Source organism: Musa acuminata, chromosome BXJ3-4 (genome assembly GCF_036884655.1).
Source record: "Musa acuminata AAA Group cultivar baxijiao chromosome BXJ3-4, Cavendish_Baxijiao_AAA, whole genome shotgun sequence".
In the NCBI taxonomy this organism is placed as follows: Eukaryota; Viridiplantae; Streptophyta; class Magnoliopsida; order Zingiberales; family Musaceae; genus Musa; species Musa acuminata.
In genome coordinates, this window is record NC_088352.1 from 8,929,701 (window position 1) to 8,955,597 (window position 25,897).

Consider the following 25,897-nt stretch of genomic DNA (forward strand, 5'->3'; position numbering starts at 1 on the left):
TCTTATGGTCTCCTCACCAATGCAGTACTATACCAGTATACCTACATTTGCCAACAATATCTCACTCAAAACATAAACCCAGTTATAAAGCAGTTGCTTCTTTAGATGTAAAATGTAAAAGCCATGGTGTTAGCAGTGCAACTTGGCGGTTCAAACTACATATAATTCACCCAAATGCAGTGTTTTTTACAGAATAGTCATACAAATTGCAGCAACAGAGCCCGAGTTACAAAATTGCCACAACACCTGTAGTAAGCAGAAAGGGATTACATATGTATGAAAAATATACCTGAACATATGATTTAATTTCACAGTAGAGTGGGATATCATATTTTCTTTCACCTTCCCACTTGGAAGTTAAAATCTCTGGTATACATCATCGGTGGTAATGATAAAACAACCAGAAAAGACCATCGCACTGAGAAGCAAAAACAATCAATAAAGAATTGTGGTATGTGTAGTTCTTGCTTTGCTAGGCATCAACGCCTCAAGTTGAGACTCGACAATATCAGCCATTCAACTTCTATTGTGTAGTTTTAGCTCAGGAGCACATTTGGGAGATCTGCAGGTTGTGTAATGAACTTGCACATTATAACTAAGGTAGTGCAGAAACATAGTAAATAAAGTGTCATCATACTCACCTATAGAAACCACCAGTCATGCCACTGCTAGACAGACTGTTATGTCAATTCTTGCCATGTTTAAGATCTTGAACTGAGGTCATTATATTTTCTTATAGCACCCTTTTTTTCTCATAAATACTTAAAAAGGATCCACCCATTCTCTATCCTCATTCACAGCCTTATTCCAGCGTGCCTTGAAAATTTTGAGCTCAGCCGTTGACTGCCTTCTGATCTGTTGAATGATAGAATAAAAAATAATAATAAGTTATTATTATTAATAACATCCATTTAAATCCATCTCATTATGACTATAATATAGAAAGTCCTTACATGGGTCCGTAAGTCCAAGGATCTATGATTTGATGCCTGCAGTAAGAGGGGAAAAAATCAATTTCACAGTTGGCATATGGTGGGACATGAAAAGCAGATAACTCGACTTGGATACCATATCTCAGTGTTGTATATTTAATCATGATAAAATGACTGCAACACCAGGATTTTAACTTCATACTAGAATCCCCTCGTTTCTCGGTTATGCAGCAGTCACTACCGTATATATCCATGATTTCACCAAACAAGATATTATATTTACAGCTGAACCCAGTTGATTGTTTGGTATAATAAGTGACCTGCCTTATCCTCAACTAAGAAACAAAAACAAGAAAACATTTTCTTAATAAAAGCTACAACAGAATCATTATACCATCAACCATTAACATTTTAATGTCAACAATCATTATAGAAGTAAGAAGCTCACTTGTATGACTTGGAAACACAGTTTTCTTAATCCATGCTACAATGGCCTGCTAACTATTATCCAGTTAATGTCAAACATCTTGCACAATCAAAATGAGGAAAGCAAAAAGAAATTAACCATCTTTACAGACAGAACACTCCCATCAGAACTATTCTTTTTACACAAACATTACAACTATACTTCTTAAACGCAAAAAAACAACACTTTCGATATGCACAAAATTCTCCTACAAGTAATAATTGGCATGTTGAAGAATATATGTACAGGTAAATGAAAAAGACTATCCATGGGGGAGGTTGAGCACCTTGTTAATAGAAGAGCCTCCTAAAGAGGGTATTCCCATGTGAACAATGAATTCAGTGTCAATCACCCCAACCTTCTCCGTTCGATCACCCTAATATTCCATAAAGTATATTAAATATGATTACAATGAAGTTCTGCTCATGTATCAGAATCCATGACAAACTATTGATGATCAACATTCTAAACAATATTTTAGGAGCATATATTCTGCCAATCATGTAGAGCCAATAAAAAAAATTAAATAAGCAGTTTAACCCTTGCAACATAGAAACAGCAAATATGTGAGCATAACAAGTTAATGAGAAATTGGCAAAGCAAGCAAGAACTTCTGGGCCTCAAGAGTCCTAGTAACAAATGCTACTTAAATTAAAAATAATGATGGTGATAATTAAAATCTATTACCAGTTCCTTGTTCTCTTTTCTTTTTTTTGGATTTCCCCCTTCTTTTGACTAGGGTGACACAGGGTTTTAAGTTCATCCATCAATGATTATCTAAAAAAGAATGTCAGTTAATTTTGTCCCAGAAAATCTCGATAGATTGGACATGGGACCTCCTCTAAGTGGAATAGAAGTGTGAACAATTACAATACACACACACACACATGCACACACAAGCATAATAGGAACACAGATTTTGACAATTGGCACTTTTTCTCTTGAAACAAGAATAGAAGCACCACTTAGTGTTTGATAATGCAATAATTCACAATATTGAATATCCAACAAACACCCAGCTGCTTTAAAAATGGAAGCTACTAGCCTACTACACCAATAGTGCAATAAATATAATTAAACCACCAAAGTGCCCAAGTATTAAGAAGGATAAACTTGATGCAGCTGGACAACCTAATCTATAATGACCCATTTAAGCAGTGGTTAAAATCGAGGATCACTACACTGATCAGCATATGGCAATATGGATCAAGATGTATACTTCATGCTGATCCACACCAATGTGTCAATATAAGGATACGCCAATCTTCAGCCTATGTCAGCTGAAATAGAATGGCATGAAATCTTACCAACCCAAAAGGTTATGGCACACCCCCATGCCACAGTATGAAAATCCTTGTAATAACATAACCTTCTCGTTTTCTTTGCTAAGATAGTTAACCAATAACTTTAGTTGCCAAATATAAAGATTAAACTTTGTCGAGTTAATATAATTTACTCAGTAATATGAACCTTAAAAAGGACTGCCTCATCTGTGGGCTCCATCTCTTCTTAGAAGCATCGGAGTCATTAAGTGAAGAAAAAAATCTTTTCCATCCAAGATTATATATAATATCATAATCCTAAGACAAATGTCAAATTTTTATGTGAACAGTTCCAATCAAAGCAGTAAGCAAGGTTAGCAATACCGCTTGGCACGGTTCAGTAGGGCTGGTATTCACCTGTCTAAAAGCCAACAGATACAGAGACATTGTTAAAATGGGTGGTATGCATGGCACAGAACCTAAACCATCTGGCACAGGCATTTTTAGCCCCTGACATAGGTATGGCTCGGGCCCATATATATATGTATATATATATATGTATATATATGTATATATATATGTATATATATGTATATATATATGTATATATATATATATTTTTTGTGTATCGAGTGAACTGCACAAAAAACCTTGTTTGCAGTGTTGGTTCAAGCCCTGCAGGTAAACACAGCCTGATATATAACGGTCCAAGAAAAATTAAATATGTCGCTAATTCTTAAAGGCTCTGAAAATTATCTTCCAAATCATATAAAATTAAGTATTCAATTTGAAGTTAGCAACACGAAAAATCCATTTTGTGTCACTTGATCATATTTCTCAACCTGAGAATAAATATAATAAGTAGGGAGTACCCTGCAGAGAGAAAACTAGGGTCCTATGTATTTGTGCTACGTGTTCTTAACTTACCTATCAATCTCTGATCTAAAGAGAAACAAGGATGGTAGCTAAATTTCCAGACGTTCTTCATGACCAATAGATGGATAAATTACCATACAATCATTACATTGCAACATAATACTCATAAAGCATAAAATAGTTTTACACCTGTGAAATGTATTGATGCCTATGGGAGCAAAGCACTCAAATAACAAAAGAAGGTACAACTGTATATACTTTATTTATTCTAATTTTAGGAGGGTATTCCATCTGCTTATGGAATACGTGGAGAGGCTTAAGAGTGAAAATGCTAGGCTATATGCAGTGCAGAATTTATCAGCTTATCTTGCTCAAAAGCAATAGTAGATGAACCCACATGGCTCTGTCAAACTATATCTAGTTAATATATTCAAGCAAATAGAATAATTAATAAATAGAAAAAACTCATTGTCTCATTCACAAATTTAAAATAACTAATAGATCAAAAGAACTGTAGGAATATAAATATCATTATCTAATCTAGTTAATAAAAAAGCAACTATTAACATCGTCTTCACAATTTAGATAATTACCTGAGCACAATATCCAAGCTTCATATCCAAACCCCATCCATGAACCAAATCATTCTGCAATAATGAGTAATCGCTGAATAAATGGTACTGCAGCTTACCATGATCGCTTATCAACCATACTGTTGAAAGATTTTTAAAAAGAGTAAATTTGGACCATATTTTAGCCAAAATGAAAGCATTCAACTAGCCTCTCCAAAAGCCTTTTTACTCATCCAACTTGAAATTATGTTGTTCCATTTTAGTGACAAGAGGATCAGAATATTTTTCATGCCAAAGAAAGAAAATTGACATCAATTTTTCAAGAAAGGATCCAACGATCTGAATGGTTTAAGCAGATAAGCTTGTGAAGCTACCAATAAAATATAAATTGACCATAACACTTCTAATCGAGAAAGGTCCCATGGGACAAGCCAGTAACTGTACAAGTAAGACAGGGTTCTGAAAACTAGGTAACCCAGTTTACTGCATCTTTGCTTTTTCTTTTTTTTTTCCAGAATCCACACATTGCCATTTAACAATGAACCTAAATTATAAGTGTGGTTAGAAATAAACAACTTCTGAAGGAAATCTGAAGCATGAACACAACAGACTGATGCCCAGGTGTGGTCATTAGCTAGATAAGACTAATACTGAGTGCTAATGAAATTAGTTTAGGATCTTAAAATAAGTCAAATAAAAGCAACAGTCTGACAACAATAACAGAAGATAGAAGCAAAGATTAATAGAGTTAACAATTCCAACTTAGATATTCACAAAATTGAGAAAATAAATGGATATATAAAAATAAGTTCTGAAGGATTCTGCAGCACCAACAGTACAATAAGGCCCAACTGTGTTTACGAGCTAGTAATTGATATTGACTGTTAATAAAACATAGTTTCAAATATAAACTGTAATGCTAATAATAATAATGGAAAATGGAAGTAAAGTTTGAAAACTTAAAGGATCTAAAAGGTGAAAATAAAAAATATCAGAGAAAATAAAAAGGACAGTTGCAAAATATAATACGGAAGTGGGAATGGACAACGGTTGAACTGAAATAACACAAAGACGTAGATACAGAGGATGGGGATACGGATGCTGAGACACAATGTTTAGCATCTCTTGACAACATTCATCCTATTGCACTGACAATTCATGAACAAACCTTTCAAACTTCTTGGTATTGCAATCTGATGCTTATGATGTCTTACTATGCATTGCATTGTTATGCCTGCTTAATTATTTTGACTGTATCTCATAATCAGAAATTCAACTTCTCCATAAATAGATAGAAACTAAAAAAGATTCTGGAACAGTGGTCCATTAATATAAAAATAAAGCAAGTCCTTTGTGTGTCTGCTCAGGAATGATTGACATTTTGATATTGAATAGCAGCTCAAAATTTTTCATTTTCAGTAACTAACAAGGACTTCCTTTTTTGTCTATCTCAAAGGTGCACCTCTGTATAATTTTGAAACAAAAAAAAAGGTCTCTCAGGTATACCGTAAGTCAAATGACGATAATATTTTTTGTCACAAATAACAAGGAAAAAAGATCATATATATGAATTTAGTTTAGAATTGTACCTGGATGAGATGCCACACACATTGCCAAGCAGCACGAGAAAAAACAGGAGCCATCCCTTCAACCCATCTGATATGAATAGAACAAACAAGAATAGTAGAAGCTCAATTTTAAGTGGCAATTAGGATGCAGGCAGAAGCCATTTATTGATTTACCTAGCCAAAATCAAATATTGGATGCAGCATGCTAAGTTCTACATATATAAACCAAAGGGATAAAGAAAAAGCAATTATAAAAGAAATCCAAGAGAACAGCACAAGTCCAGCAGTCCAAAAATGCATTTCACTAAAGTAGTTAAGAATGATGTTTGTATATGACAAGGTTTTAATTTAAGAGTATTTATTACATGTCAAACAAGAGATTATCTAAAGAAAGGGCCTAATAGACTTCCAGATATTGTGTTTGGTGCGAATAATTTCAGGATTGATAGTGGATTATACTGGACATAGCGAATAATTTCAGCATTGATAGTAATTCTCTCAGCTGGCAAGATGGATAGCTATTCAACTCATTAGTAATATCAGGAGTCTTTTCCTTATTGCCCTTTCTGCTGATTATACCATGTAATGCTATATTTAATATATTCATTATCACTGAATATTAGTAGTCATTCAAGAGAATTCATTCCAGTATGTAGAATTGAGTATTCCTCAACAACATTTATGTAATACCATCAGATTACAGGTTATACCCCATTCATATCTTATATAAGTAGAGCAACATTTCAGCCAATTTAACCTGAGAATTAAACCACTTATATGGTGTTTCAGCAATTTGATAGTTGATAAGGCTCCTTGAGACAATATTTACCAAATCCAACAAATAACTGCAGCCATGTTTCAGAAAGCCAATTAACATTTAGCCTCAAAGTGTCTATTTCGAATGAAAATCTTGATGAAATACATTTTGCATAAATAATATTCTAAAGTAGCGTGGTTCTAAAGGTCAAATAAAACAAGGTTTTAAATCATCCAGACACTCCAGAGGAAATTCATAATGAAAAATATGGCATCAATTTTCTCTCTGAAATACTAAAAAAAAATTATTATTATCACAATAAGTCTTATAACTCATGCTGTATAAGAATAAACAAATGTTTGCATTGATAAAACAAAAGCTAACATCACCATCTTAGTTGCATTCAAAACACTAACTCCAATTTTTCAGCTTTAAATTTCTTTATTGACCAATTCAGGTCGTAATAGTTAAGAATTTGATTCAAGTTGACAAAAGAATGTATCATAAGCATAATTAAAATTGATTTCCTTTTGAGAGAGTTTAATTGTTGGGAAATCTTTGGGGGCGACATCACATGCGCAGCAGAAGAACAAAAAATCAAAATCCCTAATTTCCCAAAAAGATGTTCGTCGTCATGCGAAGATTTGTGTGCAAAAATCTACGAAACTTAAAAACTGCGTATAGAATAGATTATGTTACTTAAAGAGATTGTATATCCCTGAATCCTTGCAGATCTCTATAAGAGAGTGAAGGAGGTCAAGCGCCCTCCTCTCTCTCTCCTCTCTAGCGGTGATCCATACAGCAAGACTGCAACGACGCTCCTCAAAACTCCAGACCTGCTCTGAGGTGGAGAGGGAGAGGAGAATAGGAGAGGCAAGCAAACAAAGGCTCTAGCCAATGAACCACTGAATCCCTCTTATTTATAGAGGTCCCTATCAACTTAATCCTAGTGGATTCCTCCCTATTGGGTATTAGATATACATCCAACTACCCAAGCCTCTTAGATTAGTGAATATTTATTCAATAATCTCTCATGAGCTCTTATTGGATCTCATCCATGGGATCCAATAATTCGGAGGCTTATTGGATATCCAATAAGATAGGGGCTCTGGCAGATATCTTAGATCTGAACCTCTACTCATTGCAACGCCTATTATATGTGTGTGACCCTCTAGGCCCAATATTGAGCTGGTCATGAGTCATACCTATCAGAACTCCTTCTGGCTCGGTAAATTATTAATTTCATAATAATTCATAATAATTCACTCAACTCATCGACTGCGGACTGTCAAAACCCTTGCAGATTCTAAACTTTGGGTTGATCTCTTTAAGGGATCGGCCTCCTTGGAACTCTATAGGAGTTCCTCCCTCCAAGTTGCTGCTTAAAGGCTGCAGAAAAGATTCATCTATTGCTTATCAAAAGATGAGGAATACATGACTATTTATAGGGCTTCTAAACCCTAACTCCTAATAGGACTCATACTCAAGACTCTAACTTCTAACCAACTCCTAATTGGACTCCTACTCAAGACTCATATTCCTTTACAACTCCTAATTCTTCTTTAAGAAATAATCTCCTAACCCTAGCCGGCCTCTTCACCTCTTTAATAGAGATCGGCTTATGTAGGTTTTACATGAATGCCCCTATCTATTAGGACTCTCCTAACTAGAGTCCTAACACGGACGTACTAGGCCACTACGCCGTAGTCCCCAGACGATACAGGTGAATCCAATCCATTAGACCTATCTATCCTCAGTTACCGTGTACCTAAAGTCCCTCATCCATCTAATATCCCAGAGACTGTATACCGAGCATGGTGCTCTCAGACTCATACGGTTTCTACTCAAGTCTTACTCTAATCGGATTCTCCTAGGGAACTCTTTTTTTCTCAATCCAAATGACCCTGGCTAGGGATTTGTTTGAGCAAGAACACATGAGATATTCCTCTCATGACACCGAGAGTGGATGATCCTCTATCGACACTCAATAGCCCTCGTAAGGTTGACTACCACTCCCGAAGACCAGTTGTGCTAGATATGAGACATCCAAACCTATAAGTCTGGTAACAAAGAGTGGAGCACTCATACAGGACATCTTTGGTGTCTCAAGTCTAAGGACCAGATACACCACTGGGACTACGGAATCGTTGTTTGACAATAAGGCATAATCAACCATCCAGCATTTCGTAAGCTAATCAATCAGTGAACTCATTCCCCAATGAGTACCTGTATTGTATCCCTAGTGTCCCCACACGAGCAGTTATGAGACCAACTGCATCCATCATATGGACGGGTATACAACACACCAGTCTGTCCGGTTATCTCGATGTCTATCTCGAGTAACCTACGACCGGAATTATTTATGATCTGTATTTAAAGGCAAATCGATCTCATTATCATAATCTCATCACGATCCAATTCCCATTACACAGATCCAAGGATATCACAATATATATATATATATATATATATATATATATATATATATATATATATGCAATAGTCAATATAAAGTGATAAAATACCAAAATATAATAAGTAAAAACACTGTGTGTCAAGTCACACGTGTCATCACTCACATGATTGGCTTGTTGGACACATATAACTAGTATTAACTATTTACATACTAAGGCAATTTAAGAAGACTATGTTTATTACAAATGAAAGAAACTAGCAACCACTTGGTTCATCTATATATAGTCCAACTTCTCAACAAAGATATGACAATTAATTAAAGAATTAGGAGGTACGACAAGGATTATTTTTTTAAATGGGGATCAAAAAATTATCATCGCCAAGATGATATCTAAGAGAAATAGAAAATTGTGCAACCATAAAATATCTCAATACATGCGCATACTAACTTTATATATTTGCGTAGTGAGAATTCTAATATACACTTAATTATTTTGTAAGAAATGTAGAAAGTATTACCCGGTGCATGGAGGTCCTTTGCTTTCATCAGAGCATCTAAGACTCCCACGATGATCATAGATTCGCCTATTAACAGAAGAAAATTGAATATAAAACTGCAGCAATAACAATGAAAAAACTTGTGCTCCAATGGAGTGTTAGATAACTACTACTAAATTACCTGTGAACCTTAGTCATTCTATTTCGGACAGTAATCCGGTGGTGTATATCAGATGAGAGATCAGGATCCAAAGCAGGCTGTGATATTTCCAGACCTTCAGAAGACATTATGTGTAAGTACCTGAATGTGCAATCATTTTAAAATTTATAAGTGCATCCAAAATGTTTTCTACAGGAATATCTGTGATTTAGAATGAGAACCACTGAATGTATCATCTAAAAATTAAAATCACACAATGAAACAATACGTAATCTGCTATTCAGTGGAATGTACATTAACCAAGATAACAATATTGGTTTACTACCATAAATGGTAGACCGTTGAGTTCATTGGAAAACTTATAAACATGAAGTTGGGATTCATATCTTGGAAGAATAAGAAAGCTATTACAGTAATGCAAAAGCAAACAAGAGAAAAACAGAAAAGCAATAAAAGTAATGCAACAACAAAACAAGCCAAGTGTAATGAAACAAAACTTGTGTTACACAAGCTCAACAAAACCTCAGCAGCAACAAAATGAAATTGCTGGAAGACTGGTAAAACCAATGAAATATAGTGTAGCATAATAAAAAAATAACAAGAAAAGAAAAAAAGACATAAAAGAAAAAATTAAAAAAATTAACAAGATCAGTTTCCTGTCTTCCCACAAAAAGAAGTGCAATGATGATTGTCCATACATTAATTTATCCTATTCTTCGCAAATCAAATTCCCATTGGAATAAACAATAAAGCAATCCGCCTCATAATTACAAAGACAAATGAAATGATAAATAACATAAGGCATACAATTTATTGCTTTTCCAATTAAGTGCATTAAGGCACACTTTGTTGAAGCTATTAAGCCTCAGTTGAGTCTAGGATCAAGATTTTTGGTGGGCTTTGTTCCTTAGCGTGACTTTAGAAAGAAAATGGTTGTAATTAGTATATGCAGTAGAATCAACTTAGAATATACAATCTCCTCATTCATTTCTTCAAAGCACTAACAACCGAAAATTGTTTGAAGTGGTATTACCAGTGGCAACTATGTTAATACAAGGAGGCAAGTATCGGCTACAGATGAAAAATTAACTTTTAAGTTCAAGAACTTCAATAATTGCATTAGTCTATAAGAATGAGACCAGATGAAAAATTAACTTGTGAGTTAGAGAAATTCAACAGTTGAAGTAGTCTCACAAGAATGAGATATTGAGTTTTTCATACAATCATTTAACAGTAATAGACTCAGATATACCTTCCAGGATGAAAATTCTCCACTCCTAGATCTTCATCCCATAAAAAAATATAGTCATAAACAGATACAACATCTGGATGTAAAAAGCGCTTCGCAAACCACCTGCAGGAATGAAACAAGATCATGAAAGTACCAAGAAATATACGTAGTTTAACTTGTAGCAACTGTGATGAAGAATCAACTATAAAGAAAAACTTAGAAACAAGTCCATGTGTTGATGCGTGAACATGCCAGAACAAGCAATAAATATAAATGGAAATACTGGGCATTATTAGGAAGTATCTACTTTCTCTATCTATCACAAGCATAACAAGAAGAATGAGGATGGACGTGTAAAAGAAAAAAGAAGATCAGACAGAAAGAGGAAACTCCATGGTATTCTTCTCAGAACTCGTCTTAAACAGAAATAAAAAGAAGAGGATTCCTAGGAGATCATGGAAGAAGCATCCAAGAGAAATCATGCACAATAAAGACAAGATTGTATCTTAAAACAGAGCAAAGGTTTTTACCATTTTGTTTGGTTACGAGCGACTATGTGAACTGCCTTGTTGTTCCACTGAAGATCACGCCATCCATCCACATTCCCATCATAATGGAAGAGTATTATGGAGCAATTTTCTATTAAGAACTGAACCAAACAAGTAAAGCATTTACCAGCTATGCATGAACTGAAAAGAGAGCGTACTGTTTACATCATTCCCTAGATTAAACAAAAAACGTTCTATGCTGGATGCACACCTTACGAACCGTACAATCCACATTTTCTTTTTGCAAGATGCCGACAGCCATTGCCAAAAGGGCTGAGTAGTTTTCACTAGTTTCCTGCAAAGGGATCAACAGCCTTGTAACAAGATGTGCATTTCACTTGCATATTGAATATTCAAAACATTGGACATAAATGGTAAAGCGATAGATCCTGCGAGTGAGAAGAAGAATGTAGCCCTCCTCATCTCTTACCATTCATGAGCTCAATGGCACAAAGGCAACTGATCTAAATGATAGGAGATATATGAAAAAACAATAAAGTTCTCAAGTTACATTTCATTCAAATATTGAAGTCCCAGGCATATATAAAAACAGTGATTTAGATTAGGAGTCTGGTAGTAATATTAACTGTTAGCAGAAAAATGAACTCAATATGAAAGGATATTTTATAGGAAACACATTTTAAATTGTCAATTAGCATCTTCGCAACAGTCAAGTAAACCAGTGATGGGTTTAAATCAGTGATGCCGTTTATAAGTTACTAAATTATTTGATCCAATAGTTCAAACATGCGGCGATGCTAAACGTACAGCAAAGATCAAAACACAAGCAACATTCACAAATATTCACATGACAGATGATAATATTTGGATCAATTATAATGGAAAATTTCCAGATCGATCCACATTAAATAATTTCTAGACACGTGATTAGCATTAGGCAGAGAAACATATATGACAAACTCAACAGCCTGCAACAGAAATATCATAACCACCTAATAGCGACAAGAAATGGATCAAAGAGCAAATATGCTATGCTTAAATAAAATGACAGGATTAGCTACAAGAGTCAGAAATTTAGTATACTGCTCTAGATTCGAAGGAGGTGCTCTTCCAGAGAGGCCTCAATTCCAAATCCGAGGTCGATTCGACGATGCCGCGGGGCAGCCCCTGGAACGCGCTCCTCCACGGCCTCTGTAACCCGCATCCATATCATGAGATGATGCCTCGAAAAATAAAAGGAGGAGAAAGCATCACAACATATACCTCCATAGACACGAAAGGTTCGTGCTGCCGCACATCCATCTGGGAAGGAACAGAGAGACGCCACCACCGACATCAGCATTGAAGGAAGGAGAAAAGCAAAGGAAAGCAGCGAATGGAGGGTAGATCCGTGGCGGGAGTACCTTGAGGTGCTCGAACTGGAGGTTCATGGTCAGGAGGAGAGTGACAGCTGTGAAGAGGGCGACGAGGCCGAGGGATGTCCTCTTCTTCATGATGAACGACGACGACGATGATGAAGATTAAGCTGTTCTGTTCATTTTAGGGTTCCTTTTCACTTCTCGGTTACCTTCTTCTTCTTTTCTTCGTCATCCGCTCTAAACCTTTTTTTAGGTTGGGTAGGCCGTTTTCCTCTCGTGTCGCGCAGATCAATACGGTGGGAAGAGAGAGAGCGGGAGAGAGAGAAGCGGAGAGAAGGAACGTTGAGTCACGCCATGACTTAGGACACGACAACGTCGCGCGTGTCTAGGTGGGAAATCAAACCGTTTTCCAAAGAGCGAAAGGAGTGGTCGGGTGGGCCCGGTGACGAACTCTGCCCAAGCTGCTGTGACACGTATCTGCCTTGTGTTCGATTATGTTCGAGGACCCACCGAACTTTGTCAGGTCACGCGGCAGGTAACTCCGCGGGTGCCGATCAAAGAAATAAAAGAAATATTTTGAGGAACTAATGAAAAGATCCGCTGCGGTCCGTGGTGCAGAGGGCAGCATGATAGTCCAGTAGCATACTGACATGCGGGAAGGTGGGCAAGATGGCGAAACCAGACGACTGACCCAACGACTTACGATCCGAAAAGTTGGCGTGGCGCATATTAGGGGAGGAGACAGCGGCGCTGCTTGTGGAAGTGCGCCTACTTTCTCACTCGACTCTTCCCCTACCTGCCCCGTAAGAGTCGGAGGGCCTCACAGTGAGATCGCACATGGGGCCCGCAGCATTCGAGCCAATGCCGGGAGACGGTGGCGTCGTTGGGTCGTGGAAACGGTGAGAAAATAAATTATCCTCTCGTCGAATGACAATTTATTGTTCGGCTATTCTTTTCAGGAAGGTGTCTTTTTCATTGTTTCTTAAATTTTTTATTTTTTTTAAAGATAAATACAAAGACAAAAATTTGAATCCAGAATTCTGCATAATCTCAAGCTGATGATTTTTCATTGATATTTAGTTATGATGATATGGAATGATGTATAGTTTGATCAAAGATGTAGTGTTACAGGGAAAGAAGAGAGGATGGGGGATGTGTTGATGTCACGATACCAGCATAAGGTGCAATTACTTCTTTATGGTCGAATGCTTAGCATTGTAGTTGGGGAGTAGAACTACAATAACATGTTATTGACATGGAAAGTTCTCTTCTACAATCATCACATATCTGGTTTAGTTTTTGATTGATGTTATTCCATCTTTATCTCTCTCATTCTCACCGCCACATAAAATTTCAATTGAAGACGTTACGCTTACTAATTTAGAATTTGATTGTTCGAACTAAGACACTCATTTAGAGCAAATTGAAATCTTTCTCGATCGAAATAGACTCTATTAATTCTAAAGATATATTAGGAGTGTTCGACGTAAACATGAAAAACTACTATAGGGGCATTCTAAATAAATGCTCATCCAATATCAAAATTAGCTTAGGTTCAGTAGCCCTTTTATAGTATAATAACTATAGTTACGAAGAACAATTATATTTTGCTCTTAAGTATAATTACAATCATATTATTATGGCACGTCAAATCTAAAGTATTACAATAATTAATTTATATTGATAATGTGATATTAAGATGTCAATCATGTATCATTCTAAATAGTGATGAAGTGTTAGTTAGATCATAGTTTATCTATCAATGTTAATATGCCCATGTTATTTTTTAATAAATATTATTATATTATAAGCTTAAACTAGTATACAAGACACAAGTTAATTTATATTTAAATAGCACCAACCTAATTTGATAGATATCATAATTGTTATGAGTGATTTTTAAATATTATTAAAAATTTAAATATGTAAATTATACTTTCATGCTTTTAATTAAAAAAATTAATTTTAAAAAATAAATATAAATTATTTTGATTGTCTCATACTTAAAGAGAGTTTGATTTCAACCAAAATCCACTTTCATACTCATAGATATGTCAAGAAGATAAAATATTTGATAAATAATCTAATAAAATTATATCAGATAAAATATTTGATAAATAATCTAATAAAATTATATCTAGCGCATGATCGATAAAATCCCGTTTAAAGTCAAGAGGTGGATTCGAATAATTTAGAATAATAATAAAAATTAAAAAATTTAAACTAATTTTGATAGTATACTTAGAGGTTTTTTTTATAATATATCGATATGATTATTAAGCGCACGATTTTATCATTTTCAGAACACATGAGCTAAAAAAATACATTTGAGAGTAAGAAAGATCTGACGGGCTTATTAGTCTTTAGTTCTTGTACTTTTCAACCAATATGAGATTAAATAATCTTATCAACATTAAATAGATAAAAATGAGAAAAAAATTTGAAAAAAATAAAAAATTGAGCGAGTCACAACATTCCTTTGAAACATAGTCAATTTCCCACATGCTGTCTGCAGATGGGTTATTAGAAATCTATTCCGTGGTTATATTTTAGGATGCTTCCATATTATATTACATTAAGGTCATTGATAAAGAGTCCTTTGACCACTGGGATTACATCATTATTGTATGTTGTGAACTGCAAGTCATTCTTTTGATCATAAAGAATGCAATTTTGATTAAATCATTTTGTGATGAATAGCTCTCTTTATATAAATTTAAATTAGTTTTATGGTAGCAGGATGATTGCAAGGTGGGTCCCATGGAAACCTGCAACCACAACGAAGGTAGGCAGGCAGGGTAGTTAAAATGTGGGTACCTTTAAAGTTCGCGTAGGGGTCCAGCTATCCCAGGCCGATTACCGAGGGAACGCGTGACGGCTTCACGGACGTGAGATTGGAAACGGACGGCTCTCGTCGGCCCAACAACATGGCTCTGGCTCATTGGTCATCGCTCTCGCATATTGAATGCCTATTGGTCCACGTAAGCGAGATGACATGTTCGTTTCGCTCGCAGTGGTCGAAACGGATCTAGATTGTTCTAGCTCGCCGACTCCGAATCCACTATATATTACGGTCGAGGCACCGTCGAAAAGTGCTCTTGATCGAGAGAGAGAGTGTTTTATTGGCGGTTTCGGCGGAGTGGAAGCTTCAAGGAGGGGAGCGACTATGGGTTCGTCGTCGCGGATTCGCGGTTCCATGATCTTGTTGGGCCTCTTGGTCGCCGGTACGTTTTCCTGTTCTGATCTCGCGGCGTCTCGGTCTCCGCTTGTGTTTGATCTGGTTGCGTCGGTCTTGATCTCTAGGCCTTGGTGAATGGATGCGGGGAATCCGATCTGATTTCCCCTTTTTTCTGTTTCATTTTCTAGATCCAGATTGATAAGATCTACAGCGAGGGAAGCTTGCTATACTTGTGCAGATATAGATCATATAATGTTTTGGCTCTGTTGATTGTTGTTTGTTTCTGTTAGATTTTGTTATCGGATCTTGGATTAGAACGTGATTGGGAATTCTCTCTGAAAAGTAGCTTGTATAATCTTCTCTTCTTTGATTTCTTAAAAGTTTTTTCGAGTTGTCTGCATAATGCTAATAAAAAGAAAATCCTGGGTTTAAATGACCTTATGGAGGAGGGAAGGTGATTGACGCATTTTCCATTGGCTCTCTCGTGGGTAGCTTCTGCAGAATCGTAACCATTTCTATATCTAACCACAAACAGAACACTACAACAATTTTCATGTGGCAATGATCATAATCAAATGGCAAGAACAATATGCGGACAACTAATTGGATCTATCGTGGCCGAAGCTTGCTGATTCTCTTGAACTTGAACATTGTTTTGAAAGTCTGTTGCCTTCTTAATCTCCGTGAATTATCCTAAATTGAGCTGTCTGTAAGCTTAGTGTTCATTTTGAATCATAAGGATGTTCGATTCTGTTTCCTGAAAATGCCTGAATATCTAGCGGTGACAAAGCAGAGACTTATCGGTTTACCGTATACGTTTGCAGGATCTTTCTTTGCTTTCTCGGTGGCTAAAGAAGAGGCCACCAAGTTGGGAACCGTTATTGGGATAGATCTTGGCACCACCTACTCTTGTGTTGGTGTCTACAAGAATGGCCATGTGGAAATCATAGCCAATGACCAAGGAAACCGCATTACCCCTTCGTGGGTGGCGTTCACTGATTCTGAGAGATTGATTGGTGAGGCTGCAAAGAATCTGGCAGCTGTGAATCCTGAAAGGACCATTTTTGATGTCAAAAGACTTATTGGAAGAAAGTGAGTTCCTTTTCTTCATAATTATCTGTTACTGGAGGCCTTTCTGTGTTCTATATGTTATTAGATGCTCAAAACTTCTCAATCTGCAGATTTGAGGATAAGGAAGTACAGAGGGACATGAAACTTGTACCATACAAAATTGTTAACAAAGATGGTAAACCTTATATCCAAGTCAAGATCAAGGATGGGGAAGTTAAAGTGTTCAGTCCCGAGGAAATAAGTGCAATGGTTCTGACGAAGATGAAGGAGACAGCGGAGGCTTTCCTCGGAAAGAAAATTAAGGATGCCGTGGTTACTGTTCCAGGTATAAAGGTTTCCTTCATGTCTAATTCTATGATTTTTTTTTCATATAAAGTAATCTCATCTTCGTCCTTATTTGTCCTCCAGCTTACTTCAATGATGCTCAAAGACAGGCGACCAAGGATGCCGGAATAATTGCTGGCTTGAATGTGGCTAGAATAATCAATGAACCCACTGCTGCTGCCATAGCATATGGTCTGGACAAGAAGGGTGGTGAGAAGAACATTCTTGTTTTCGACCTTGGTGGTGGTACATTCGATGTTAGCATCTTGACCATTGATAATGGAGTTTTCGAAGTACTGGCGACCAATGGCGACACTCATCTCGGAGGTAATATTGTTATCCCCGGAAAACTACTCTCTCTGCAAGCTTAGTCTTGATATCAGATTGAAGACAAGCACAAACGATGATTGCAATTGATACTCAAAAAGACTACTGATATAGTGGCCTCTAGGATTACTGCAAATTCATTCGTAGGATGGAATTTAGCAACGCTGGTCTCTGGATTAATACTCTTTTACTGACTATTGTGTTGGGTATTCGATGAGATTTACTAGGAAAATGCGGTCTCTTGAGTTATTGGCTTGCTAATTAGGAGGCCATAGCTAAGTTTGACATGCCGTGCTTTTGTAGCTAATTCATCATTCCATTTCCTTCCGCAGGTGAAGACTTCGATCAGAGAATTATGGAATACTTTATTAAATTGATCAAGAAGAAGCATGGGAAGGACATCAGTAAGGATAACCGTGCGCTCGGGAAGTTGAGGAGGGAGTGCGAGCGTGCCAAGAGAGCTCTGAGTAACCAGCACCAAGTCCGCGTCGAGATCGAATCGCTCTACGAAGGCTTGGATTTCTCAGAGCCTCTGACTCGTGCCCGTTTTGAAGAGCTAAACAATGATCTATTCAGGAAGACCATGGGACCTGTCAAGAAGGCTATGGAAGACGCTGGGCTGGAGAAGCACCAGATCGATGAAATCGTGCTCGTTGGTGGGAGCACAAGGATTCCGAAGGTCCAACAGCTCTTAAAGGATTACTTCGATGGAAAGGAACCAAACAAGGGTGTTAACCCCGATGAGGCCGTGGCATATGGTGCAGCTGTGCAAGGAAGCATCTTGAGCGGAGAAGGTGGTGAAGAAACCAAAGGTAACGATCGTCCATCATCCGCACTGCCATTCTCTGAACATTTCACCTTTAATTGCTTGAATGCTTAATTCCGTCATCGTCCCACGCAGACATTCTTCTTTTGGATGTGGCACCTCTTACCCTCGGAATCGAGACTGTTGGTGGAGTGATGACGAAGTTAATTCCAAGAAACACAGTCATCCCCACCAAGAAATCACAGGTTTTCACGACTTACCAAGATCAGCAGACCACCGTCTCCATCCAGGTAACTGATCTTTTCCCTCCTTCCAAGTTGCTAGGAACTCCGCACGAATCTTTTGCCCCCCTAATATATATACTGCTGTATAGGTCTTCGAAGGCGAGAGGAGTCTCACCAAGGATTGCAGGCTGCTAGGCAAGTTTGATTTATCTGGAATTCCACCGGCACCTAGGTTTGTCTTCCTTCTGCTCTTCGGATTGCATGTTTAAGATTCTTATTTCCTGTCACTAAAGTGAAGTCTTTTTTGTCGTGGCAAAACAGAGGCACACCTCAGATTGAGGTCACGTTCGAGGTTGATGCCAATGGCATTCTGAACGTCAAGGCAGAAGACAAGGGCACCGGCAAGTCCGAGAAGATCACCATCACCAACGAGAAGGGGCGCCTCAGCCAGGAAGAAATCGACCGCATGGTTCGCGAGGCGGAGGAGTTCGCCGAGGAGGACAGGAAAGTGAGGGAGAAGATCGACGCGCGCAACCAACTGGAGACCTACGTGTACAACATGAAAAACACCGTCAACGAGAAGGACAAGCTGGCTGACAAGATCGAGAACGAGGAGAAGGAGAAGATAGAAGCGGCCCTGAAGGACGCACTCGAGTGGCTCGACGACAACCAGAGCGCCGAGAAGGAGGACTACGAGGAGAAGCTCAAGGAGGTGGAAGCTGTTTGCAACCCCATCATTTCTGCAGTGTATCAGAGGTCCGGCGGCGCACCCGGTGGTTCCGATGGCGGTGACGAAGATGATTCACATGACGAGCTTTAAGCAAGCAGTAGTAGGTAGGCATATTCTACTCGTCCGATGGGACGAGGAGGGGGAGGATCTGAGATCAGAACTCCTCTCTTTTCTTGAAGAGGGTTGACTGACGGGGGCTGTCGAGTCCAGCAGATTTTTTTTTTTCTCTTTTTAAATCAAATATTTTGTAGTTAATTTGGAATCCACGCTTTCGCTAGCCGTTAGAATATTACTGTAATGACTTTTCTTACAGGGATCAGTATTCGATTAGTATTAGTAGTGTCACACGGAGACTCTTCTTATGCAAAGTATGCACAGCAACTTAATGAAACAGCCATGGATTGCAACGGGCTCATCCCAAGTCGTCACAAAAGCCCATCGAAGTCACATTGGTCGACGCCGTCGAGTGCCGTCATCATCTGTGACGTTTTGATCACTGAATTAAACAATTATAAATAATAATCAAATAATAATTAATAATAAACAACAAACCAAAACAGGGCGTTTGGTCTAGTGGTATGATTCTCGCTTTGGGTGCGAGAGGTCGCGAGTTCGATTCTCGCAACGCCCCATTTTACTTTTTCATTTATTTATTTTTTTGACTGAGCTGATATCAATAATGTTGCTTTAAAAACACAGAAAATTTGGAATCCTCCGCTGATCTTTACTTGTTTGATCATTAAATAATACAAGAATTGTTATCGTTAAATCATAATTGATAATTAAGTTGGATCCTTCTCTATTAGTTTAGGTTGCCTCAAAATTATGGTGAACTACTCATTTTTACTGCAAGTCTTGAATTTTTTTGCTATTAATAAGCTATTTTTCTCGGCATAAAACTCTGCCAATGATAGTAACAAACATTGCATTTAGAGTTCAATATTTTCCTAAAAGAATTATTACAAATAGTTTTGCCAGAAATCTAACGAATTATTTCAACTCTGAAATCTTCTATTTGCTCCAATCTTATTCACAGTAACACTTCGGACTCGTCAGAGCGTGACGCTTTATGTCTTACGTGAAGACAGAGCTAAGAACCATGCAGTGAAACCTTAATGATGCATGCAGCGTTGCAATTCACTCTGACTCTGTCTTCTTCCTGCCAACGAAGACCTGCAAGACCCCATCCGATCCGCCGGCCACGAGCGCGCCCTCTCCAGGCCCCGACACAGCCTGCCTCCAACTCACCGCGCCGACGAACGCGCCCCCCTCCTCCCTCCTTGGACCGAATTCCCGCACCCATATCGGCTCCTTCCACCGGAGGTCGTAAACGAACACCTCGTTGCTCTCCGACCCGCTGCCGACGAGCCCCGCCCCTCGCCACACAGACATGCCGACGAAGCTGCGTGAGTTCACGTGGCCGCGGTACGCCCGGACCTCCCTCCCCTCCGCCCACTCCCACAGCCGGTGAGACCCGTCCGTCCCCGACGTCACCACACTCCGCCCGCTCTGCGCGAAGCGGACGTACGTCACCGCCCGCCCGTGCCCGCCGAGCGCCGCCACTGGCCCCGCCGAGACCGCCCGCACGTCGAACACGTACGCGTGCCGGTCGGCGCTCCCCGCCCCCACCCACGGGCCCCCCTCGGGGTCGAACTCCACGCTGCAGACCGCCCCGCCGGCGCGCGCGGCCGCCACGAGCCCGCCGTTCGCGCACCTCGAGTCCCATAGCTGCACCGTGCCGTCGTCGGACCCCGACGCGCCGAGGTCCCCGCTGACGGAGTAGTCCACGCTCCAGACGCGGCGCCCGGCATGCTCGTCGCGCTCGAAGACGGCCACGTTGCGCTCCACGTCGTACTCCATGACGACGCCGTCGTAGTCACCCGAGCCAACGGTGCGGCCACTAGAGTCAGGCCGCCACCGCAGGCTGCTGAGCTTGGCCGGCGTGCAAATACACAACAGACAAGCAGTCGAGTGATCGGAGAAGGTCAGGCTCGAGTCACGGCTTTCCGGAATCAAAGTGCCGAGGCTGTATATTCGTATCTTCCTGGCGATGCCGCCGGTGGCCAAGAGGCGGTCGGTGGGGTCGAACTCGATGGCGCCGATGGCGTCAGAAACCTCTCCGGCAGCCGTAGACGGGGAGACCACGGTTGAGAGCCGGAAGTCCCATTCACAGCGAGCCTTCTCTTCCTTCTCCTCTTCAAGTGCTGCCACAACGCTTCCTCCTCGTTGCTGCTGTGCTGGCTCATGATGGGGAGAAGTGCTCATTGCCCGTTCATAGAGGAACGGGGACTGTGGATGGTGCTTGAAAGATCGGTGCAACAGTCGAAGGGGTCGAGGGCCGATAAGACTATGATAATGGGAGATCTCAGGTCTCATTGGTCCGTTCTTGAGGATTGCTTGTGGAGAATGGGGTAGGATGATGCCGGAGCATTTATACGGTGGATGCTCAAACCCTACGTATGCACATTGAGGTCTGCCAACAGCAGGATTCTGTGGTGTGCAGGTTCAAGCGATGGAGCTTTGACAGGCGCAGAAGAAGGCACGCGAACAAACATGTTGGTTGCAACAGCCACATCTTTGGCCTATGATGCAGAGCTATCACTGCATCAGCTGCACATGAAGATGGGTGGACCTCAGAGGTGCTACTTGCCTTGAAGAGATCTCTCTCTCTCTCTCTCTCTCTCTCTCTCTCTGCACGCTAAGAACTCAAACAGGTAAGCGTTAGAGCAATTCATGACTTGCCCCCATGTAGTTAATGTTGTCATCTCTTTTTATAGCTAGCAGTCAAATGCTATGGTTTCCTTTGCCAACGAGAGAGAGAGAGAGAGAGAGAGAGATTGTTGTGGTGAGTTAGCAGCAAGCGTGGATGAATGCAAGCCTCTTCACAGCTTCATGATCTCTCCCTCTTAACAGAGGCCATCTCAAGGTAAAACTTGTTGGGTAATTTACGGAAAAGTTATGTTTTTGTTTTTTGTTTTTGGCGAATAGATATTTATAATTGACCATCAAATTAAATGTGAACAACGCATCCTCCTCTCTCTCTCTCTCTCTCTTTCATAGGATGAATTTGATCTAATTCTTCGTCTACGAGATGAGTTACACTTTGTGAAACGATCCAATCTCCTATGCATAAGAAGATCAATCTTATGGATCATAATTTTTTGAATTGGCTTACTCATCTCTACTAAAACATTATTCAAATATATTGTTAGCCTATAACGGAGGCAAATTGACTTCAAATTTAATTGATTCCAACTCATATATAAAAATATAGTTTCAATTAAAGATTTAAGAACAAAAACAATCAAATAGAGAGGGTTTTGTAAGCCAATTAAACTAAATAATTGAACTAATTCATTTTATGAAATGATCCAATAAAAAGGATAAGAGAATATAATAAAAAGACGACAATGATCGAAAAGAAAAGGGAAAAAAAGAACACCTCTTTCAAAAAAAAAAAAAAATTTCCCATGAATTCCAACTTTCTATATGTGCCATTCATGGAAGTGTATACCATCAAAAAAAAAATCAAGAAAGAAATATCTGATCCGATAATTGCACAAAAATAATAAAAAATAAAATTAAAGCTACTTCAACCCATTAATTTTCTTTGAATAAAGAAACAACCAATTCATAGAGACCAAATTAATTTTAGAATGCTCCTAAAATGGTCGAAAAGACTTCTTTTTATCCCCTTTTTTATGATTGAAGAAAAAGAAATAACAACATGTCGAGTTAAAATAACCATTTAACACGTTATATTTGTATCAAACAGGTTGGTGGATTAGTGAGTCCAAATCAAAATCGACAACCACAAAAGAGAAATATGATGGTGAGCTTTCTGCTCCTCTTTAGGACAAGTGTTAGGTCCATGGCCTCGTAGAATCCCATACGTGTCCTCACTTCATTCCATCAGTTCGATCCTGTGTTAGATGTGATCGGATCCATGTGGCCAATTATGTGCCATTGAATCCTTTTTCATCGCTCTACAAGCGGTAGATTGCAATGAACATTTAACGTGGTGAGGTTTTGAGAGGATTTAGATGGAGGATAATATGATTTGTTTCAAATCATAAGAATATGATTTCAATGAGATATAACTAATGATCTTCTACTAATGATATTAGTGAGAAATATCAATTCGATGAGAGTACGATATATATATATATATATATATACTTTCAATTGTTAGAGAGTTATCCATCCTATCGAACCACCGATTGGTACGTAATACGTTGACAAAATTTACATATTGTTATTGTTATTAAATTATTTTTTATTAATAAAATAATTTAATTTTAAAAAATACTATTTATTTAGGACTACACTATTTGTTGCCTACTCAATAGTTGTTATTGAGTTACATTATTTTTAAATAAGTACTAATTATCATATATCAGAGTGAACTTTTTTTTTCATAGAAATATATATTAATGAGACAAAATTATATATATATATATATATACATACATACAATTTTTTTTTCAAAGTCAATGATTTTCATATTAATGAGGCAAAACTTGTTTCTTCCCAAGTAATTTATTCTCAAATTTGTCCTCCAAGTATAATCATCAATAATTTTTCTCTTAACATAAATTAATTATTATAAATGATGTATCATTTTATTATTAGCTTCTATATTTATGTACTATAGTTAAGGAAATAATTAAATTTAGTTTCTTTAATCACATGAATAAATTAGGAATTCTAATAATTAATTAAATTATTAATTAATTTATTTCCTAATGAGTGATTTTATATTTAGGAAGTAAATAGTTTACATTCCATTTTTGCGTGTGAATTATAAGAATGAATATTATATTACTTTCCTCATATGTGAAAATAAAAGAAAAATAAATTAAAAATAAAAATTAAATTATTACTTATCTTTCGAGAAGATCTCATTTTCTCCTATATAAATGGAGCTACTCCTCCTTCATTCCGTACCAAGCCTAACAATAGGAGGATTGAGGAAAGAACTTTTCGAGTAGATGATATCGAGGATGAGATACTCGAAAAGATGTAGAATCTTTTTTTTTTTTTAACTAGCTTTGATTTATATTTTGAAATCTTAATGTTGAGATTGTCATATTTTTTATGCATAATGATGTTTTAATTTTAAAATTCATGATTAGTAAGTAATGATAATTATTTTGTGATGTTAGAATGATTATTTGATTTATATTGATCTCTTAAGCTTAAATAAAATTTAATATTAATTTAATTATTAAAAATTTTATTTTTAGATGAGCATAATAGTTTTAATTTATTTAATTAGATATATCTATGTTTCAGGAATTATGTATGAGTTTCTATAATTAGTTTTAAATTTAAGATCATCAATTTAAAGTTTTAATTAATGTATTTGAATCATTCTTTAATAATTTTAGATATTGAAATCTAATTTGATAAGATAGGCTAATTGGGAGCTCTAACTTGAGTCTAAGTTGATCGATCCGAAACGACTCAGCCCATGTGGTTATGTACAATCTAGCTAATGTGACCAAGTACAACCTAGCCCATATAACTCGGCTTAACCTAACCTATGTGGCCGGGTAGGAGCGAACCCATATGGCAAGGTACGACCCAACTCATGTGGTCAAGCATAACTCAACCCATTAGGCTATGTACAATATAGTCCATGTGGCCATATATAACCCAACCCATGTAGTAAAGTATGATCCAACCATGTGGTTAGACATGAGCCAACTCATATGCCTAGGTACGATCCAGTCCATGTGACCATGTATGACCTAACTCATATGGTAAGGTACGACCCAATTATGTGGCCAGGTATGAGCTAGCTCATGCGGCTAGGTATAACTCAATCCATATGGTCAGATATAACCCCAACTCATGTGTCTAGGACCAACTCGCGAGCCAAGCATGGCCTAGTTCAATGGTAAAACTTAGCCCAACTTATAAGTGAGGCTTAGCCTAGTCCATGAAGTTAATCCTATCTAGCTACGTGATGGGTATTAGACATATCGTCGCTCCTTTTATATAGCACGTCGTACCTCAAATCAACTTATTACTTAGAATATGTATATACAATGTATGTGACACGTCCAAGACTCAAGTGGGCTAGTTAGTTTAAGTTAGCACTATACAACATAGTCCAATTTTTTCTCTCTCTATTAGTTTCAGCTCATTCATGGACCAAATCAAACAAGTTTGATCAGTTAAAGCTAGTTTAGGGTGAATCCAAAAATAGTTCAAACATATTTGATCTGATCAAGATTAATCAAATCTAAATTAGATTAGTCCAGGGTGATTCTAGACCGGTTCTATAAGGATTTGAGATTGGTTCCATTAGATCATAATCGAATTAAGTTTGATTCAAGTCAATTGAGCTATTCGATTTTGGTTGATTGAAGACTATTGAGAGATTGATATTTCATGCCTTTATGATTTGAAGAATTTAAAGGTTTTAACATTTGAAAATGATTATTGGTTTTCTATTTTTTTATGTTTATGATATTGATATGATTAGTATCATGTAGTAGATGTGATTAGACTAGTAGTTCATATTGAGAGTACAACCTGTGAAAGGAACTACGAGCCTATCACAGTGCGAAGCCACCAATGAACACAATTCAGTAGATTTACATTAAGTATGGTCTCTCAAAATATTTAATCATATTGATTTATTGATGTATGTACGAGTGAATGG

General features: G+C 37.8%; 3 protein-coding genes and 1 non-coding gene across 4 annotated transcripts; 2 read left to right on the forward strand and 2 right to left on the reverse strand.

The window, feature by feature from the left end:
- Positions 1-142: 142 nt before the first annotated feature.
- On the reverse strand, positions 143-12,964 carry LOC135636021 (uncharacterized). Its single transcript, XM_065147539.1, has 14 exons — positions 12,650-12,964; positions 12,510-12,548; positions 12,330-12,437; positions 11,497-11,580; positions 11,268-11,386; positions 10,759-10,860; positions 9,528-9,647; positions 9,368-9,433; positions 5,698-5,764; positions 4,130-4,183; positions 1,685-1,774; positions 954-989; positions 642-855; positions 143-562 (listed from the first exon to the last, which is right to left on the reverse strand). The coding sequence occupies exons 1-13, from the start codon at positions 12,737-12,739 to the stop codon at positions 763-765; spliced, it is 1,068 nt and encodes a 355-aa protein (XP_065003611.1). The 5' UTR covers positions 12,740-12,964; the 3' UTR covers positions 143-562; positions 642-762.
- A 2,732-nt stretch (positions 12,965-15,696) lies between these two features.
- LOC135636854 (luminal-binding protein 3-like) lies at positions 15,697-19,554 on the forward strand. The gene is made up of 8 exons (XM_065148953.1): positions 15,697-15,828; positions 16,607-16,874; positions 16,964-17,178; positions 17,262-17,504; positions 17,837-18,316; positions 18,406-18,560; positions 18,644-18,726; positions 18,816-19,554. Exons 1-8 carry the CDS (start codon positions 15,771-15,773, stop codon positions 19,312-19,314), a joined length of 2,001 nt encoding a protein of 666 aa, XP_065005025.1. The 5' UTR covers positions 15,697-15,770; the 3' UTR covers positions 19,315-19,554.
- Positions 19,555-19,783: 229 nt separating this feature from the next.
- TRNAP-UGG (transfer RNA proline (anticodon UGG)) lies at positions 19,784-19,855 on the forward strand. The gene has a single exon. It is a non-coding gene; the product is annotated as a tRNA-Pro (tRNA).
- Positions 19,856-20,132: 277 nt separating this feature from the next.
- Positions 20,133-21,978, reverse strand: LOC103981237 (WD repeat-containing protein RUP2-like). Its single transcript, XM_009397889.3, has one exon. It carries the CDS (start codon positions 21,598-21,600, stop codon positions 20,362-20,364), a length of 1,239 nt encoding a protein of 412 aa, XP_009396164.2. The 5' UTR covers positions 21,601-21,978; the 3' UTR covers positions 20,133-20,361.
- Positions 21,979-25,897: the final 3,919 nt, after the last annotated feature.

Bases quoted from the DNA above. Each gene is read 5' to 3' on its own strand.
- LOC135636021 (XM_065147539.1), bottom strand. From the start codon at position 12,739: ATGAAGAAGAGGACATCCCTCGGCCTCGTCGCCCTCTTCACAGCTGTC. The intron at 10,861-11,267 runs GTAAAAACCTTT...TCATTCCTGCAG, and splicing joins GCTCGTAACCAAACAAAATG to GTGGTTTGCGAAGCGCTTTT. The intron at 990-1,684 runs GTGCTCAACCTC...CTCTTACTGCAG, and splicing joins GAGGCTCTTCTATTAACAAG to GCATCAAATCATAGATCCTT.
- LOC135636854 (XM_065148953.1), top strand. From the start codon at position 15,771: ATGGGTTCGTCGTCGCGGATTCGCGGTTCCATGATCTTGTTGGGCCTC. The intron at 18,317-18,405 runs GTAACGATCGTC...CGTCCCACGCAG, and splicing joins AGGTGGTGAAGAAACCAAAG to ACATTCTTCTTTTGGATGTG. The intron at 18,561-18,643 runs GTAACTGATCTT...ACTGCTGTATAG, and splicing joins AGACCACCGTCTCCATCCAG to GTCTTCGAAGGCGAGAGGAG.
- LOC103981237 (XM_009397889.3), bottom strand. From the start codon at position 21,600: ATGAGACCTGAGATCTCCCATTATCATAGTCTTATCGGCCCTCGACCC.